This window comes from Diplotaxodon limnothrissa, linkage group LG20 (genome assembly GCF_057381915.1).
Source record: "Diplotaxodon limnothrissa isolate DT_005_m linkage group LG20, D_limnothrissa_male_GT1.1, whole genome shotgun sequence".
Lineage (NCBI taxonomy): Eukaryota > Metazoa > Chordata > Actinopteri > Cichliformes > Cichlidae > Diplotaxodon > Diplotaxodon limnothrissa.
Window position 1 is genome coordinate 24,112,007 of NC_140615.1, and position 19,028 is coordinate 24,131,034.

General features: G+C 38.8%; 1 protein-coding gene across 1 annotated transcript in view; it reads left to right on the top strand.

Moving 5' to 3' along the window:
• Window positions 1-9,916, top strand: part of LOC146610960 (acid-sensing ion channel 1-like) — a 63,327-nt gene extending 53,411 nt beyond the window's left edge. The window contains exons 3-10 of the mRNA XM_085344060.1: window positions 5,916-6,066; window positions 6,238-6,365; window positions 7,366-7,516; window positions 7,647-7,703; window positions 8,016-8,169; window positions 9,263-9,354; window positions 9,440-9,519; window positions 9,797-9,916. Of these exons, the coding sequence (XP_085200186.1) occupies window positions 5,916-6,066; window positions 6,238-6,365; window positions 7,366-7,516; window positions 7,647-7,703; window positions 8,016-8,169; window positions 9,263-9,354; window positions 9,440-9,519; window positions 9,797-9,916 (933 nt within the window). The remainder of the gene's footprint in view (window positions 1-5,915; window positions 6,067-6,237; window positions 6,366-7,365; window positions 7,517-7,646; window positions 7,704-8,015; window positions 8,170-9,262; window positions 9,355-9,439; window positions 9,520-9,796) is intronic.
• Window positions 9,917-19,028: the final 9,112 nt, after the last annotated feature.

Below are 19,028 nucleotides of genomic sequence, written 5' to 3' on the forward strand. Positions count from 1 at the left end.
CTTGGGTCAACACACCTGAATCACATGATTAGTTCGTTACCAGGCCTCTGGAGAACTTCAGGACATGTTGAGGAGCTAATTTAGCCATTTAAATCAGCTGTGTTGGTTCAAGGACACATCTAAAACCTGCAGGGACACCGGCCTTCGGGGCCTGGAATTGCCCACCCCTGGTATACGCGGAACAACCAGCAAATTCTGAGCCTGTGATTGAAGACTACGAGCAGCAGTGTGCTTTATACAGTACCAATGACACTGAACCAGTCCAGCAACCATGGCAGGTAATAAGTGCCGGTATTCAGAGAGTTCGTGGGGGTTAGGGACCACAACTGCCCGTGAATAGCTGAAATCTGCAAATACTTTAGACCCTCACGAAAATAAAATGAAAATAATTAGCGAATATTTTAGAAATGCTCTACCCCCGCCCCCCAAAAAAGCGAATAGGAGTATTTTCCGCGAATAATTTGGAGTTACGGGGGGTTGACTGTAGTTCTCCCATTTTCTAGTTGTTTAGATGCATTCATAGCACCAGTCATTGTAGTGGCAGAGTACTGCATTACATCCCCAGGTATCAGTAAAAAAAAATATATTTAATTTAAAAAAAACCTGCATAAACTGTAAATAATTTGATTTCATGGTCATCCCTGACATGCATGTACAAGCTTTATGGGTGTAAACCAGATAATTGTAATATTAACCTAAGATGCACTTTATGTAAATATTATGCTAACATCAACGTTTTAGCATTGTAAATATGAGTATGTTAGCATTTAGCTTAAAGCAGAACTCTGACTACAGTAGGCTGCCAGAGGCTGTATGACTGCAGACTCTTGTTTTCTTATTAATAAGTTCATCCATGTGTGAAGGAAAGCAGCATGGTGTGAAACTTCCCACTTTTTCCAGGTCACCTGAAGTCCTCATCAGATTACAATCCTGAGTTATGTTGTAAATGCACAATAGGCAGCAATAACCGTGAATGATTTCCGTTTTTTAATTTTTAATTTTTATTTTTTTCAGCCCTGGTCACTGTGGACTACTGTCTGCTCACCATTCCATTTAAATAGCTTTTTTTCCCCAGTGGTGGCTATAACAGCATAATAACAGTGAAAGTGTTTGCACTTTACAGAGATGGCTTTAAAGTCTTTGAAAACATCCCCATAAAACAACAGAGCACTAATGGATTGAACTTAGCCTGTCGAGACGTCTTTTAGCTGCTTGCAGACTGCAAGACTGTATTAAGACCTCCCTAAATGGATGGCAAAGAGCAGGGATTTGCGATTTAGAGATTCCTTCAACTTTTGATGGCTATAGAAACAGATATTCATGATTATGTGCATAATGATTAATTACTGCAGAGCTCTGTTGAGTGCTTTTCAATACATGGGAAATTGTGTGTGAGTGACAGTTTTATTGATCAGAGCTGTAAAGATAGTGTGTGTGTAAACTGCAGTTGGTAAGTAATGCATTCAATTCTGTGGAAAAAAGGGCATTGATTTGTTGTTTGAAGTACCTCTAAGTAGTGACAAAAGGGTGTGACAGTCATGCATCTGTCATAATTAAAGTCCTTCTCTGTTGTAACACTCATTATTCCTCATGCAGCGTATAATTTCTGCTGCAGAAAACCTTTTACACATGTGCACGATCATTTATTTATTCATCATAACAGTGTGCCGTGCAGACTTTGTGCATTATACATGGTTCATGTTTTTATTCCTACCACCTCTGTCACAACTATTCAACCAGAGGAAAAGAACACCAGTTACCTGACATCAACTCAGATCTGCGTATTGATCGAGCCGCCTATGAACAATCGTGCACCTGTCATACACACGGGTTTAACATTTTTGTCATGATTGATTTTATTTATGAAATTCAGTCACCTTATGATCTGAAAGAGCCTTTCCACTCTTACACATGTTTGACAATCTGTCAGGGTCCACAGTGTGTACCTGTGATCAATAGTGTGCAGCAAAGAGCAATTACAGAAGGCTGGGAGTAAATGGGGAAAAGAGAGGCTGGGTAGTGCTATGTTTACTGGATGATTTCTACCTGCGGTGACACCAGGGCTCAAGGGATGGTGTTGGTCTGTCAGTTGGTTCACTTTAATCCTAACTGAAATACTTCAACATTTATCAGAAATATTGCCATGAAACTTTTAAAATCCCCACAGGATTCCTGCTGATTTTGATGTTCTCTCGGTTTTTCATGCAGCATTATTAAATTAACTTTTGAGACTGTGGGTCAAATATCCCAACAAATGTTGGATGGATTCCCTTTAAAAACACACACACACACACACATTCAAGATGAAAGGTTTGAGATTGCCAGCTTGTTCTAAAAGTTACTTTTGTAGTTACCCTGTGAAGATTTTAACAAAAACCACTAGGAGGCAGCATTTTACCAGTTCATGTGTGTAATAGTTTTCAGATGTGTGCTGCTGTTCTTTCTGAAACTTTGACTTAAGGATGGCAAAAGAAAAAATAATATTTTTAGTGGCATAAACAAACTTCCATAATGTGGCCTATTTTAAATAAGAACGTGTTATTAATTTCTTACCTGGTTAACGTTCTGCATCATCTTGTGGTTAAAAAAGATTGGTATTACACAAAAGTACAGCTCATCTCTAATTTACCTTCACTTGTTATCTTGTCAACACGATACATAAATGTTCAGGACATGAAGTCATAGGTGTTGTTTCTTTAAATGTTATCGATATGTTTAGTTAGTTTAGAGGGATTTAAACTATTTTTAAACACAGGGGTCTACAACAAGGACCTTTAGGCAAACTCTCTAATCATTGGCTGCGCCGCAGAAAGGGAAGAATTGAACAGCAGGTGCTGTGCTTACAGTCAGAGCTGTTTGCTTGAGATTTCGCCTTTCCTTTGGCATCATACAAAGCAGCGAATTGAACAATCTGACTGAATTTGAGTGTTTAGAGCATTATGAAGCCCAAACTTTAGGTTGACAAGGATTATATGCCCTTAAAGATGAGCATTGTAACTGTTAATATGTGGCATAAAAGTAGACCCAACACCTCGGTAAATCTACACTAAGAGACAACTTCCACAATTAAGACTGACATATTTATAAGTAACTTCAAAGACTTTGAAATATACACCAGAATTTAAAACTTTTGTTTTTCTTTAAACAACCAACCCACTGGCCAGCTGTTGCTTGTTTTGAAGGTAAATATGGAAATTTAGGTGCCCATTTTTAGACAGCCTCATGTGGAAGCCGTTCATACTGTGGCACTTGTGCGGAGGTGAGTTGTGAACACCCATCTGGCCCGTCGTGGTGTGAGGTGGGCGTCGATGTTAGAGTGTCAGTCTCTAAAAGTAACAAGTGCGTCTTTACCCTCATCAGTTTTTATTTAAGCCTGCAGCATATGACAGAAAAATTCTAAAGGTGTGGACACACATTATTTTGTTGCTTTTATTTGCTTTTTTTGTGCAGAATCTTTTTGTGTTTTGTTTTGTTTTTTTCTCCCACTCAGATTGATGTCTGCTTCTGCAACCAGCAGCAGTCTCTCGCTGACTTGACGTGATAGATGGCCTAAATGTTTAAACTGCCCTCGGCAAGATCCCAACTCTTTCTCTACAATTACTTGCTTGGTTTGTTCTTTCTAATCATAGATATGTCATTCTGTGCTATAATGCTGAACAATAGCCAGCTTCAAGCGTTAGCAGCTAAATCCCCCCCCCCCTCCTCTCTGTCTCTTTCACTTTGCATCCCTGCCCTCCTTCGCTCCTCCATTGCTCCTTGCTCTCCTGCTCTCTCCCTGCATGGGTTATGTGACTCACACAACACTAAAAACTAATACAACATTAACTCCGCGCCGAAGAAAGCTCAATATTGTTACGCTTCTGTCTGTTCACCGTCGCACGCTCGAGGCTGTTTGTCAAAAGGCCTTTTGCTGATGTCTCACAGAGGTTCAGTCTAACGTCTGTGTCTCGGCTTTCCTTTAAAATTAAGGCGGTATTCTTCCTTGTCGGGATGCTTGGTCTCCATGGTAACATCAGGTCCATTATAAGTGCCATAAAGAGCATGTGAGGGAATGTTAAATCGCCAGTCTGCCAGTCTCCATCACCTCACTGGGTTGATTGTGTAACTCACACTCCCACGGGAAAACCTCCTTTCTCCCTCGTTCTCTTCCACTCTCCTTCTTTCTCCTCTGTCTGTCACACATTTGCCTCTCTCCTTTCCTCTCATACTATTTCAGTCATACAGTCAGCGCGCGCGCACACACACACACACACACACACACACACACACACACACACACACACACACACACACCATTTATCGAGTCAAACACTGACCCCCAGTGGAAAAACACTCTCAAATCCTCTGACACAAGTTTTACTGTCCAAGGCACACCAAATCAAATCAAATCACTTTTTATTTAACCCCCCTAACCCTACACCAGCAAGAAAGACGAGGCTGTACATCTCAATTCATATCTGCATAAAATAGCCTTTACATCATAAGGTTTTCTTTGGATTGCATTGTCAAATAAAGGCAATGGATCAGGCACAACACCAGCAATTTTATTTCCAAGAATGTCGACACTTCAATAGCATTTACCTTGCCTCCATCACCTTATCAGACACTTTTCACACAGTCCCACAGTCTCTTCCCAAGCACCAAATGTCTGCAAAACACTGTTTGCAGACTGACTGCTGGTTTTCTGCTGTTGATTAGAGGTCTAGATGGTAGAGTTTAATAGATCACATAAACATTTCTAATTCACACCAAGCTGTATATTAAGCCATTTATGGCACACTGTCCACTTTATTGGGCACACCTATTCATCTCCTCCTTAGACTGCTCCTTCTCAATCAGCCAATCCTTTGGCAGCATATCTACGTAAACATGGTTAAGGTGCCCAAAGTAAATGGGGAAGAAAAGTGATTTAAGTGACTTTGAGTGTGGCCCGGTGGTCAGTGCCAGATGGAGTCATCTGAGAATTTCAGAAACTGCTGATCTACTGGGATTTTCCAGCGTAGCCATCCCTAGAGTTTACAGAAGCTAATCCAAAACAGAAAATATACAGTGAGCAGCAGGCATAAATGCCTTCCTGATGTCAGAGGTCAGAGTAGAATGGCCTGACTGCTTGCGCTCGTCACAAACAAAGTATGCACATCTTTGAATGTGTGACATGTTAAACCTTGAAGCAGATGGGCTGCAGCAGCAGGAGACCACACTGGGTGCCAAAGTGAACCTATTTGTGCAAATCTCTAGACAGTCAAAGCTTTTCATCCGATATTTAAGTGTAGAATGTTCACTGAGGGCCTTCTTGCTGTGACACGAGAAGTTTTGGGATTCAAATCTGCTAGCCTACACTGCCTGCACTGTTTAGACTGCTGAGTAGGTTGTAGTCTCTGGTTCAGAGCCAGGACTGTTTTTGAAGTTTCTCCTCTAAAGAGAGTCTTGGTTGCCAGGTGCCTGTTCAGTTTGCTCTGCAGCATCTTAGAACTGGCCAACATTTCCCTAGAGATATCACACATGACCTGACGACGAGGTAGCTTTTTTGATGCTGTGTATAGATTCTTGTCTTTTCTTTTGTTGGTGAGCCATCTGCGCTGGTGGTTTACACCACGCAAGAAGGTGATCCGCTTTTAACCCTTGTTATCCTCTGAGCGCTCAGTGGAAGTCTTATATGTTCCAGGCTCTCATTTTTTTCCAGCATCCCACAACTGTGCAGACAGATCGGGTTTCCATTTAATACCCTTTTTTTGTTTTGTTTTGTTGTTGTTGTTTTTTAAGGAAAATGAGTGCAGTGGAGTAGCCCATAATTTTCCATTCAGTTGTATATTCCAGTAATATTGTGTGGCTGTGACAAAATTGACCTGAATCCTTCTCTCAGAAACATTTCTCTAACTGCTTAAAAAATTATATATCTTTCCTGTGTCACTCAGGTCTTCACTCGCTATGGGAAGTGTTACACCTTTAACGCTGGCGGTGATGGGCGCACTCCCCTCATCACCACCAAGGGAGGTATGGGTAACGGCCTCGAGCTCATGCTGGACATTCAGCAGGATGAATACCTGCCAGTCTGGGGAGAAACAGGTGAGAAGAAGCCCACTCACGTGGCAGGTTATAGCTGTCTGTCACACTGGTGTGATTGATGTGTTGGTGTTTGTGGGCGTCGATACCTCAGAGCCTGAAACTCTTCTGCGTGTTTGGATCCTTAGTGAAACTCATTTTTACAGTGATCCCAAACGTTTTGCTTTCCTGCAGATGAGACTTCGTTTGAAGCGGGGGTCAAAGTTCAGATCCACAGTCAGGACGAGCCGTCCTTCATTGACCAGCTCGGATTCGGAGTGGCACCCGGGTTCCAGACATTTGTTTCCTGTCAGGAACAGAGGGTACAAACTGTTGCTTATTAATTTTTACAATTATTACGTTATCATACTCGGCAAAGGAAGAGTTCAGAGATCTGAACAATTAATAATTCACTATAACAAAGCAAAGCAAGGTTCCATATGAGGAACAGACATGAAATAATCTGGTTTCAAATGATTGAAACAGTTTGGTTACCAACTGATTTCTTGCCATTTGATTGATTCATTGATTCACTAATCAGCTTTCAATCAGACACATTTTGTCCTATAATTAAAAATAAAAGTACACACGAACCAAGAATGCGTCTTTGGATCCTTTTCAGTGTTTTGTTTGGATAAAATCACTTTTACACAATGTCAGTCATACTTTTAGTGGTTTTAACTAACTTTATTTTGACCTTTCTGTTTTGTTTTGTTTCTGTTGCACTATCTCACAGTATAAGGCACTTACTGGGCTTCTGTGGCACTTTTTATTTGACTGCGTTGTTTATTGTAGGCTGTGCTATTTTTACTCTTTATCATGTTGCTGTAGGACAAAGATTTCCCTTGTGAGACCTATTTATAAATCTAAAATCAAACATTTGAAGAACCAGAAATACTTTAGTTTCAACACTGATATGAATATGAAATTGAAAATAATAGCCACAGCTGGTAAAAAAAACATTTCTGTGAATTATGGCAGATGTTTATAGTTTTCACTTTCCCTTTTCTTCGACTGAACAAAGTTAAACTGGAGCCTCTTTAAAATCTCTTTTTTTTAAACTAAATGAGTGTTTTACTTTATTATTCCTAATAAAAAAAATCACATCCATAGCTCTGAATAATAGATTAGAATTATCCGCAGGTCACATCAGACATTTTAAATCTCTTTCCCATTTGTGCAGTTGTAGAATTAAAAAAAAAAAAAAAATGGATTCAGTTGTTTAGTTCTTGCTTTTCCCTGCAAGGAGAAGCCTGCTTTTTATTTCATGCGGTATTTATTTCTTATTTAAAACACTATTAAGTCGTTATGTGGTCATTGCAGCTGATATATCTCCCCCCACCCTGGGGAGACTGCAAGGTGACGCCAATGGAGTCGGACTTCTTTGACACTTACAGCATCACAGCCTGTCGCATTGACTGCGAAACGCGCTACCTGGTGGACAACTGCAACTGTCGCATGGTGCACATGCCTGGTAGGCGTCCGGTCTTTCTCTGTGTTGTATCAGACTTACGCCGATCTGAGAAATTACTGAAGGCACTTCAAAGAAGGAAATCAAAGAAAAAATTCATTAACGTGAGTGTGTGTTGCTGCTGCTGCTACAGGCGATGCCCCCTACTGCACCCCCGAGCTGTACAAAGAATGTGCTGACCCAGCTCTGGGTAAGAAAGAGGCTTCATACTCCTCTAAATCTTTAAAGAACAGCAACACATGCACAAACAGAGCCATGTTTGCATCGCTTCACAGGACATCACATTTATTTCCTGCACATTTAACCAAAACCTGATATTACCTTAATATGTCTTTATGATATTAGTTTCCCCCAAAAAAGGAGAATGCACAGATTTATACCCCAAAAACATCAGAAAGACACACACGCGCACACAGATGCAGGCACATCAGCTCGTGACATCTTGAAGTCGCAGTCGCACTGATTCAAAGGTCAAGCTGAGCTCTGGTTTTCCTCTCTCCAGATTTCCTGGTGGAAAGAGACAATGATTTCTGTGTGTGTGAGACGCCGTGCAACATGACCAGATACAGCAAAGAGCTGTCTTTTGTCAAGATCCCCAGCAAGGCCTCTGCTAAATATCTTGCAAAAAAATACAACAAATCTGAGCAGTACATTAAGTAAGTATGTTTGGGTTTTCTCATTATTGTGTGCGCAAAGCAAAGCCTGCGATGAATAATTCTTTTATTACAGGATTATTGTATTTCATTGACTTTCACTAACAAAATATAAAAAAGGGGCATTTTCAAAGGCCCAATGTGTTCTTTCAAGATATTCATTTAGTTTCATTGTGTCCAGAAGCTAAACATTTTTAGTTTCCCTCTCAAATAAAAGAAAAAGGAAGAAAAACCCAACCTGAGAGGCCATCATCAATAGAAACGTGTGCTGACTGATGACTTTCTAAATGGTTTTAAGGGGTGAAATAAAATCTAATACCAAACTGCTTTGATTCAGTTTTCATCAACTTATACCATCTTTTGTGCATTTTGATATTTTCTGATCATATTTCTGTACAGACAGACAGTAAGTAGGTGGGGCTTCTGCCTTCACAGCAAGAGCTATGTGCCCAAGATTACCCCATTATCACACTGAAATCTAGGAGTAGATTAAAACCGTATTAAACCCAGTGTTGAGACAACAGGAGCGACCAGGATGGAGAGGATCGGGAATCAGTTTGGAGACAAAGTTACCCTGGAGTAACTTTGGAGGTGGCTGAGTTGAAGATGCCAAGATTTTCAGAATGAGGGACCGGGAGAAGATTAGAAATGAATGTATCAGGCTGAACAGTTTGGAGATAAATTTAGAGAGACAAAGTTGAGATGCTTCAGACATGTGCAGAGGAGGGATAGTGGACATACTGGACAGAGGAAGTTAAAGATAGAGCTGTCAGACAGGAGGAAAACAGAAAGAGCGCAGATGAGATATAGCGAAGGAGGACATTCAGAGGGTTGATGTGTTGGAGGATGTTGGGATAGAGTGAGATGTGGCCTCCAAAGGCAGAAGCTGAAGGAAGAAGAAAAAGGTTGTCTCAAAAGCTGTGTTGTGATAACTTAGATGGCATTGTCAGGGTCATATTTCAAACGTCGAACCAGTCCTTTCAGAGCCACTGACAAAGAAAACATTCAAATCTCATCTCTCAAGTGCTCTTAATTATTATTGAGCAGCTTCAAAATGAGGGATTTGTGTCTTCATTTGTTTATGTTGTCTCCACAGGGAAAATATCCTGGTTTTAGATATCTTCTTTGAAGCTCTCAATTATGAAACTATTGAACAGAAGAAAGCATATGAAGTGGCTGGACTTTTAGGTATAGCTTCATTTCTATTATATAACATAGACTGCTTGCGTTTTTTTGTCTTCATGCATTTGTTATGAATATGCTTTCATTTCAGGTGATATTGGTGGTCAGATGGGACTTTTTATTGGTGCAAGTATACTGACTATTCTGGAGATATTTGACTACCTTTATGAGGTAAGACATAGGCATTTAAGAGGCCATATAGTCTGTCATTTTTAATATGCAAAGCTTTGGACTTGATGTATTTAAACCTGACCATAATTAGATCAGTAGGAGTGATCAGAGGAGACCGTATTTCACAACACAGTTTTGTTTTATTTCTGGCTTTGAAGCAGTGTTTACACCTCATATTTAGAAAATTGAAATAATTAAAAGCATTTCTTGTTGCGTTATGCGACTTATTTCTTTTCCTGCACCGACCTTGCTGCGACTGTGCTTTTCATCCCCTCAGGTAATGAAGTACAAACTGTGCCGCTGCTCCGATAAGAAGCACAAGCATAACAACAACAATGACCAGGGAACGGTCCTGAGCTTAGACGATGTCAAGTGTCACGTCAGTAACTTTCACTAAGCTTCTGCAGCCGGGGGCAGAGAGCCGCCGCACTCTCTCGCTTGTGAGCAGCTTCGTGGACTTTGTTCTTTGCAGGTTTTCTTTCTTTTCCCACTGCTGGAACAACAGAGGAAGTGCGTGAACTGTGCCTGATTAAAGTGTGTAAGCGACATGATGAAATAGGGACGTGTGGCTGAGGTAGGCGGACGGCCACAGAGACGCGAGGGCAGGAGAACCAAGAGAAATAAAACTTAAAAAATGTTAGAATAACTGCATGGTCTTCTGTAAACACCTTTTCAAGACGTAGTAACAGATACAGTTAAAGGTTACACAGGTTCATTATATGTTCAGTAAATCAGTGTTAGAAATCCCAGCAATGTGGTGTCAGTTTGACTGTTTTTGTGTGAAATAGTTGTTAATTTACAGGAATTTTTGTTTGGACTAAACCAGCTTTCTCTTTTACTTACAGCTGTCTTCCCCTGTTAAACTACGCATTTTGCCATCATACTGTACTACCTCGTCTCGCAGGATGACAGTGCTAAAAATAATTTAAGTAAAACTGACTGATTAAAAGGTAACTGCCATGTAGAGTAGGCGGACATTAAAGAAAGCCCAACATTTTCTTGAAAAGTAGTTGCAGGCGGTTTGCACAGAAAGCATTTTGATGTGTCACAATAGGTAAAAGCACAAATGTAAGGATAGCTGAGATCCATTTACTTTAATTATGGGTTCCTGCAGCTGGATGAATAAAACGTAATAAAATCTCGCTTCCCACCGTCACCACGTGCTTGCTCAGAGGGCATCATCTGTTTACTGCGGTTCTGTCTTTCTTATTGTAGGGTCTTTACCTTAGCACAGTCACACATCTTTAGTTGTGAAGGGGCACTATGTGAATGAAACCTAATTGAACTTTTTAAGCCCAATAAAAATTAGTACACCCCGAATTTGTATTTAATGTTATAGATGTTAAATTGCTCATATTAGTGTAGCTAGGTCTGTTTGTAAATAGAAAAAGATTAAATAATAAGAGTAAGTGTAAGCTCTGTGAAAGTAACTGTTTTGTTTTATGGTAGTTATTTTCTGTCACATAAATCCTGAGGTAATGGTGGATGGTCATAATAAACATGGCCAGAGTTTCAGATATGTGTAAATAATCCCTGCTAGCAAAAAGGCAGCTTTAAGCTAGTTCAGACCCCACTGTCATAATAACCTGAGATATCAGGACAAACCTTCTATTTGCAAAAGGCAGCCAATCAGACGAAAGTTGGCTGAATTGGAGAAGCGCTAAGAGTTTTTCTTCCCTTGAAGACAGGGAATATACAATTGGTTACATTTGCTTGTCTGTCTGTTAACAGTTTAGCCTCTGCAGTTTTCAAGATATTATTTTCAATTTTGTGTGATGGTAGATACCAATAACAGCTCAAGCTGATTTCATTTAGGTGGAAATCAGGTCAAGGTGACATGTGAAAATCAGTAAAAACGTTATATTACCCAATGTTTTTAATGGCTCGTCTTCAAACTTCACAACAATATACAAGGCCTTTGGGGATACAAGTACCTGGGTAAGCATTTGACCTATACTGTTAGCACGAAGATCAAAATTTCAAGAATCTATAACAAGTAATATCTCATATGAAAGGGCATGGAGGACACTTTTTTTTGCAATACAGTGCCCTATGGTGTTGCAGTAACACCATGACAGGCTAACGTTATGTATTGTAATAAAAACACCATAAAACATCAAAGTTTTAGTCTAGTCGGTTGCTCTCTGAGTGCTCTTGTTTTTGCTTTTTTCAGACAGCGAATGAACCGATAAACTACCCAAAGGCCCAGCATAAGACACACAAAGAATAATTTGAACTGTAACTCATGTAGACCTATTGTAATGTAGTCCACAATAAAAATACAGAATTGGAAATGAGCACTATAAGCTCTTTCTCACTTTCTCTCAAACGTTTGTTTGCACATTTTCACCGCACATTCTTTGTTATAACCAGTTTATGTATGAGAGTAAAAAAGGCCTACGTATGATTTTTATGCACACGCATAGTTTATACATCCAGCCTCTGATGTTGCGCACGGTTTCGCACTTTGGCCCATCATATGACGCTTGTGAATGTTATCAGTAACCTGTGTTTTTCCTGCTGTAACAAGTTCAAATGCCCGCTGTGAAAAAGATCTGCCCAAGGGAACTACTTGGGTTAAACACGAGCAGGAAGTTAAAAACCAGTTGCTAGATTCCCCACAAAAAAGATGTAATCGAACAATATGACAAAGAGACTTAATCATCGTGTACTGTATAGCTTTGCTGTAGAAATGAGAAATTTATTAACACGTGATGCCATAACATTCGTTTAAGAGAATGTCATTCATGTTTACATGCTTTTTGTCACATTTTAAGGAATTTTGCTTCTGTTGTGTCAACAAGGCTGGATCACATCAACTAGAATCAATATTTTGAATGTTTTTTTACTTTCGAACGCTTACTTGCATGTAGCACTGTACAGCAAGCATCCTATATGTACAGTTCATCCACACCTGCAGTTTAAGCCTTCTTCTGTCCTCGTGTCTGGGTGCGTTTTGTGAGCATGTATTCATTTGCGGTTTTACGGCGATGAAAGAAAAGTGGAAAGAAACTGCCCTAAAATGCTCAACAGTGAGTGTGGTGTCAGGTAGATGGAGAAAATCTGAGCTCTGCGGAGCATGTTTGAGAGTTTCCCTCGGCACAGCCTGATCTCCGCCTTGTTGACCATTCACTTCTCTGCAAACAAGAATGTATTTATTGACGTGAGTGTTTTCTGATCTTTTTTTCACAATGCCTAATGTTTAAGATGGTGTGTCAGTTCTGTTATTGAAAATGTACTTGTCTTCCTGGCACACGAAGGAAAAGCAAACAAGAACAAAGCGTGGCGTGCCCAGAAGTTCACAGTCGGTGCATCCCTACCAAAAATCTAACCATGTTCATTATTCTGCTCCTAGTTGTTCTCAACAGGAAGTGGGATCTGATTAGCGTGTAGCTGTGTGGTGTTACTATCAAGCACAATTATTCCATCAGTTGTAATTTAGTGTAAATATTACTGTTGACTGTGGATAATAATCCTCGTGTATTAGCATAGTCTGGTTTGTCTAACGGTGTACTTAATGGATTTATTTCAAAGAAACTTGCTGTGTGTCTCAATTCATTTTTTTCTTCTGTAAATGACTGTAAATTTGTTTATTTGTCAAAGACAAAGTAGGGGGGGCTGTTTGTTTGTTTTTATTAATATTGCTAGAGTTGAGTCACAGCAGCCGTTCTCATCAGTACATGAGAATTAAATAGCCAGACTGTTGCTGCATGAGGTCGCCCAGCTTACTGCTTTTGTTTTTGCCTCCTCCTTTACTTTTGCCTTTTCATTTGTGATATGAAAGGACAGCTGTTTTAGTCTGGTGATGTAAAGATGAATAATGGACTTGAATCGGTTGTTACATTAAAGATCAAATGCTAACTGTATGTATCTCTTATTCATTTCGAGGAGTTATGTGTCATCATTTACACTTTCGTCATGAAAAATCAGTAAAAGGTTCGAAAAATGGACTTCTGGCTTTGAAGAAATTTCTTTGGAGGCAGGAGCGTGGCTGAATGTGGATCTGGGATGGATCCAGATCCCGTTTTTCTAGAAAAAGCACAGTGGTCCTCCTCAGTGGAACATTGTAACTATAAATATATAATGTTAAATAATACACTGAAGGTTCCTGTGCTCATTTTAGCTGCAAAACAACACTTTCTTTTTTTAAATGGACTCCCCCCTCATATCTCGAAGTGGTTTGGTCCACTCCCCCAATTCCTTTTATACTCGTGCTTTTGTTAGCACCATGACCTCACTGTTGAATCCTGTGTTTCGGTGCAGCTTCTGTTGTTTTTACAGCAGTCTCTCAGTGCATGCTACAAGGGCAGGATGACATCTTCAGTATCGTCAATGTGATCCTGATAATGATGATGATTTGTTCTTGTTGGCTTCAACTGACTCCCAGCTTGCACTAGGGCAGTTTGCAGGTGGGTGTGGAGTGGGCTGGGATGACATGTATAACAGCTGTAAAATATAGTGCACACACTCTGGGTTGGGGAGGGCTTGCTGACTTATGTGGAGGAATTCCAAGTATCTTGGGGTCTTGCCTGTAAGTGAGGGAAGAATGTGAATGTCTGACTGGGAGAGATTATGTCTTTGGACTAGTTTGGGGACTCTTCTGTGTGAGTTGGAGGTGGCTATGAAGCAGGAGGTCTGGGCATCTGTGCTTTCAGTGCTGCCCCTGGGAGTTGAGCTGAATAAGTGTGGAAAAGGGATTGATGGATGGACCACTGCCCCCCTTTGAAAGATCCTGGAAAAAAAACCACTGGCTTAAGAACAAGCATATTGGCTTAAATTCATTATAACGTTTACATTTTCACTTATAAATGAACTACAGTAAATATCTCCTAGACTCTAATAACCCCGCAGCAACACAGCTTCACATATCAGACCAGTCAACTCTTTCTTTTTGAACTATTTTCTGCAGAATAAGCTGGATTTTGTCAGTTTGTTTTAAATTTGCTAAACCAGACTGCTGAGAGCACTTCCTTCCCGTGTTGCCTCTTCACCCACTGATCAACACTTGCGTAACAAGGCGGTCCTTTGTTTGAGCCCTTTGGACCAAATAATTTTTGCCACAGTGAGCTTTTTGTGGTTTGCTCCAGTGACTTTTAATGTCCTGCTTATATTTTAAAGAGAAGTTCAGAAAGAGCAGTAAAGTGGTAAAGAAAAAAAATACACCATTACAAATTCACTTAGAAGTTCCTACCTGTCTAATGTTTATCAAACATTGTGCTATTGGTGCTGATGCATTAAACTGTTAAAATTGGCCTGCTTTTAATGTTCTGACAGTTTTTTCAGCCATTGAAGTGGACAGTAAACTCAAAAACACTGCTAATAAAAAAGTTTTGTTTTATTTTAACTGGTGAAAAAAAAATGGTTTAACCACAAGCTAGCGCTACAACCAGAGACTAATATTAGACACGACTGCCATAATGGATTCCATGGAAAAGTTTTAAATATTTCACGGACTACTACTTCTTTTTTATCTTCAACAAAAATTATACTGGATGATCTTCAGATTATTTGCTGCTGCATTAACAATACAATGTGGTTACACTGTACATAAGAGATACTAGTCTCATTGTTAAATGGTAAATGGACTGGTTCTTGTATAGCGCTTTTCTACTCTTCTGAGCACTCAAAGCGCTTTACACAACTTGTGCATTCACCCATTCACACCCATTCGCACAAGCACATTTTTCTAGGTGCTTTCTATGTAGCATTCACACACATCGGATGCATCAGAGAGCAATTTGGGGTTAGTATCTTGCCCAAGGATATTTGGCATGCAGACTAGGGGAAGCCAGGAATCGAACCACCAACCATCTTTTGAGACTTTTAAATCATTAAATAAGCCTACCCAAAAACTTAGGCTGCCTTTACTGTTGAACCTATTTACTTTTCTAATCACTGGGATCCAACTTACACCATCATGCTGTCCTCAATGAGATTTTGCAAAATAGACCGACACCATAAAGTCATCAGGAAAATGTTTACTGAGGTTATACATCAAGGGAGCCAAATGATCGCTATCCCTCTAAATTCTATACAATCTGACTTTTTTTTTCCTCCAGAGGAGTCGCCCCCTGCTGATCATTAAAAAAGAATGCACGTTTAAAGTGTTTACATATTACCCTAAATTAAAAGACTGGAAAAAGACCTATAATGCCATTTGTATTATATTTGATACACAAGTTTCTGAGACCTCTATCTCATCAACATGATCAATACTTGCCGTAATTTCAAAATGTTATGGACGAAACTCTTTTTTTTTTTTTTGTGTAAAATTAACATTATTGTTGTTAACAAAAAGTTGCCAAAAACGCCCAATGTATGAAATATGATACAAAAAATATGTAATAAATATATAATAAAAATGTATCATACACAATATCATATAGCAAAAAATATGGATTTTGTTCTAAGGGTTAATAAACATCTCAGTTCCAAAAAAATCAGAATTTTCTGGCTATCTTTTGATGGGCTGGGTCTCACAGGATTAAGTACTTCTTTTGTTTTTGCCTTTGAAACACACTCTAAGTAAAAACAATCAAATACAATTAACATTCCTAAATTCAAGCATTTAATGAAGTAGTAATACAGGTAAGTAAAAATACTTTAAAGCACCAGAATGGAGAATAAAGGACTCATTTTTGAAGTAGTGATGTATGAGTATGCAGTCACTAGCACCCATGAGAAAATATAAATATAGGTAATATTTCGATGTAATATTGTTTCTGCCACTGAAAAATAAATAAATAAAAGTTGAAATCTCAACTTATCACAAAATTTGGAGTTACGTATCTGAAAATTTCAAGCACTTTTCTAAGTATAACTTAAAATTTTTAGTTTGTAAGAACATTTTCAGTTAAAGTTTGAAGATACTAACCTGAACATTAATCCTGTTTCATATTTTTTGTTTTGTTTTTCCCCTCAGTTAAAATTTCAGGTATCTTAGTATCAGGTTAGATTATCAAGATAATCCACTGATTGCCTTGCTTTGATTGTTAATAACAAGGAGCTCAAGGAATGAAAACTTTAATATTTACTTCAATGTTTTTAAGCAACTGTTTTATGTAGTCAAAATAAAAAATGTTTTATCTGTGTGAATATAACTGTTAAATAATCACCTTGACATTACAATTTTATGTCCTGTTTAAACAAATGTTTTGTATCATTAATCCAGTAATTTATTTAAACTACAACTCCCAACACTTTTGTTTGTTTGTTTTACAGGAATTGGCAAAGCCCCCATATGTTATCATATGTCATTACAAGATTTGATTAAGTTGTAATCATTTAGTAATTGTTGCTAAGTTGGTAATTATTCGATATTTAACCATCTCGTTTTGTCAATTACAATTGTAAGATATGTCATTAATCTAAATCTACGTCTGGTGAGTATATATTACACATATACAGACAAGATAATGGTTTAGATTGCGTGTTAGTATGTCAGCATTGATCATCTATATAATTCAAACAACCATAGTTCAGGTTTTAAATTAAATAAAATCCGACAGCTTGGCCTATGGAATGCCAGGACTGCCATAATGAATTAATTAAATACATCATTAAATAATTAATTAAATGTGTCAATAATTAATTAAAATTGGAATTAATTAATTAAATAAATATGATATTTGTAATTAATTAATTATTGACACATTTAATTAATTATTTATGTATTTCACGTTTTAATTAATTATTGACACATTTAATTAATTAATTATTGACATATTTAATTAATTATTTATGTATTTCACATTTTAATTAATTATTGACACATTTAATTAATTATTGACACATTTAATTAATTATTTAATGATATATTTATTTATTTCATTTTGGCAGTCCTGACGCCTGGCTCTCATCATGAAATAATTTTATCTGTCAGCCTCACCCATCAAACTCAGGGGGCGGGGTTAACGCTGATCGAGTCAAAACCATTGCTTTGGCCTGGTGGCCATTGTTTCTAGCACACAACAACCGGCATGTGGAAGCTAACAGAACTGAGCTTTGAAAAACCCTGTTTGTGTGTTACCAAATACCGTTTTAATATTTTTTTAGCCGAGAATGTAGTGGTTTAATCTTCATGTGTCTGGTCGGTTTGTCAAGATACAGCCTCTTTGCAAAAGTGTTTCGATGATTTCGGAGATGTCGTCCCAGTCTCACGGCAAAGCGTGGGATAGACCCGCTCGCCTCGCAAGCAATCCCACCGACAAAGCGCAGGCCCCGGTACACAGCTGTAGTAACCCCCGCTGACTTCTTTTACTGAGGTTATATTTATCGGTGTTTTATTTCCTGATGTTCTTATGTGTCCTACGTGTTTCAGTCGCCAATTCTGAATTATAACTAACATTAAAAACATGTTTAAGGAGCAGTGGCGGAGCGTGGGGGTGGCTTACTGGGCTTAAGCCCGGGTTGTTTTGTCAGAAGCCCGGGGTATTTTGGGGTGTAATTTTTTCATAGTTAGATGTCTGGCTGACAACTGTATAAAACAAAAAGTACACACAATAGTCGAAGCACATAGTGCACACTGTGGGAATTTACGACTGTGCGTGAATCCCCCCTGATATTGGTATGATCCGAGCTCAGGCACTAAGCGACTGAGCGAGGGGGCGGGGCAGCTGCCGCCTGTGAGTGCGCTGTTGGAGGTTGGAGAGACGGAGCCAGCCATACTAAGGAGAGCTTAAGTTTGACCAGGTACCAAAGCAAATCATTCGTACCGTACAAATAATGTAAATATGACGGTGCATCACGAAAGATTGATATTAAACTGATCACTTGACCAATATTACGTTATTGCTCTTCAAGTGAATCAACAAATGGCGAAATGAAAAGCCGAACAACAACAATGCTGTTTCTTTGGAGAGTCTCAGCTTACATGTGTGTATTCACAGCTGAAACCAGATATTTACACTTTATGGAAAACACAAGAACATTTTTTTACTGTACAATGTCATTTAGAGTAAACTTGTTTTGTTTTGGATAAATATTGAAATATCTTTTGAATTAGTTAAATGTCAGAATAAAGAGAGACAGAGCTTCTATTTATCATCACTTTCATCAAATTTAGGAGTACATATACACTAAGTTTATTGTTAATTAATAAGAAACTCCAGACGATTCCATTCTGAGCTGAAGAAGCTTCTGATTGGTTCGTAGAGTCCATGTGAGTAAATTGGTGGCACAGCTGTGGATGCATATAAGGCAAAACACAGAGCCTGTTTCTGTGACATGGGAACATCAAGAGATGTCAACTAGGGCTGGGCCATATTATACCGTTCACGGTAATACCGGTATAATGTTAGGCAACGATAGGAAAATGAAATATCGCGATAGAATGGGAGTAAAACGCACATGCGCAGTGCCTTTGTTTTCATACGCACATGGCCGATTGTTGAGTGAAACAGATGAACCAGAATTGGTTTGTAAAAATGGTGCAACTTCTGTGATGTGGAACTGGTTTGGTGTTTGTCCGTCAGATACACAACAAAGCACATTTTTTTGCAGAACATGCA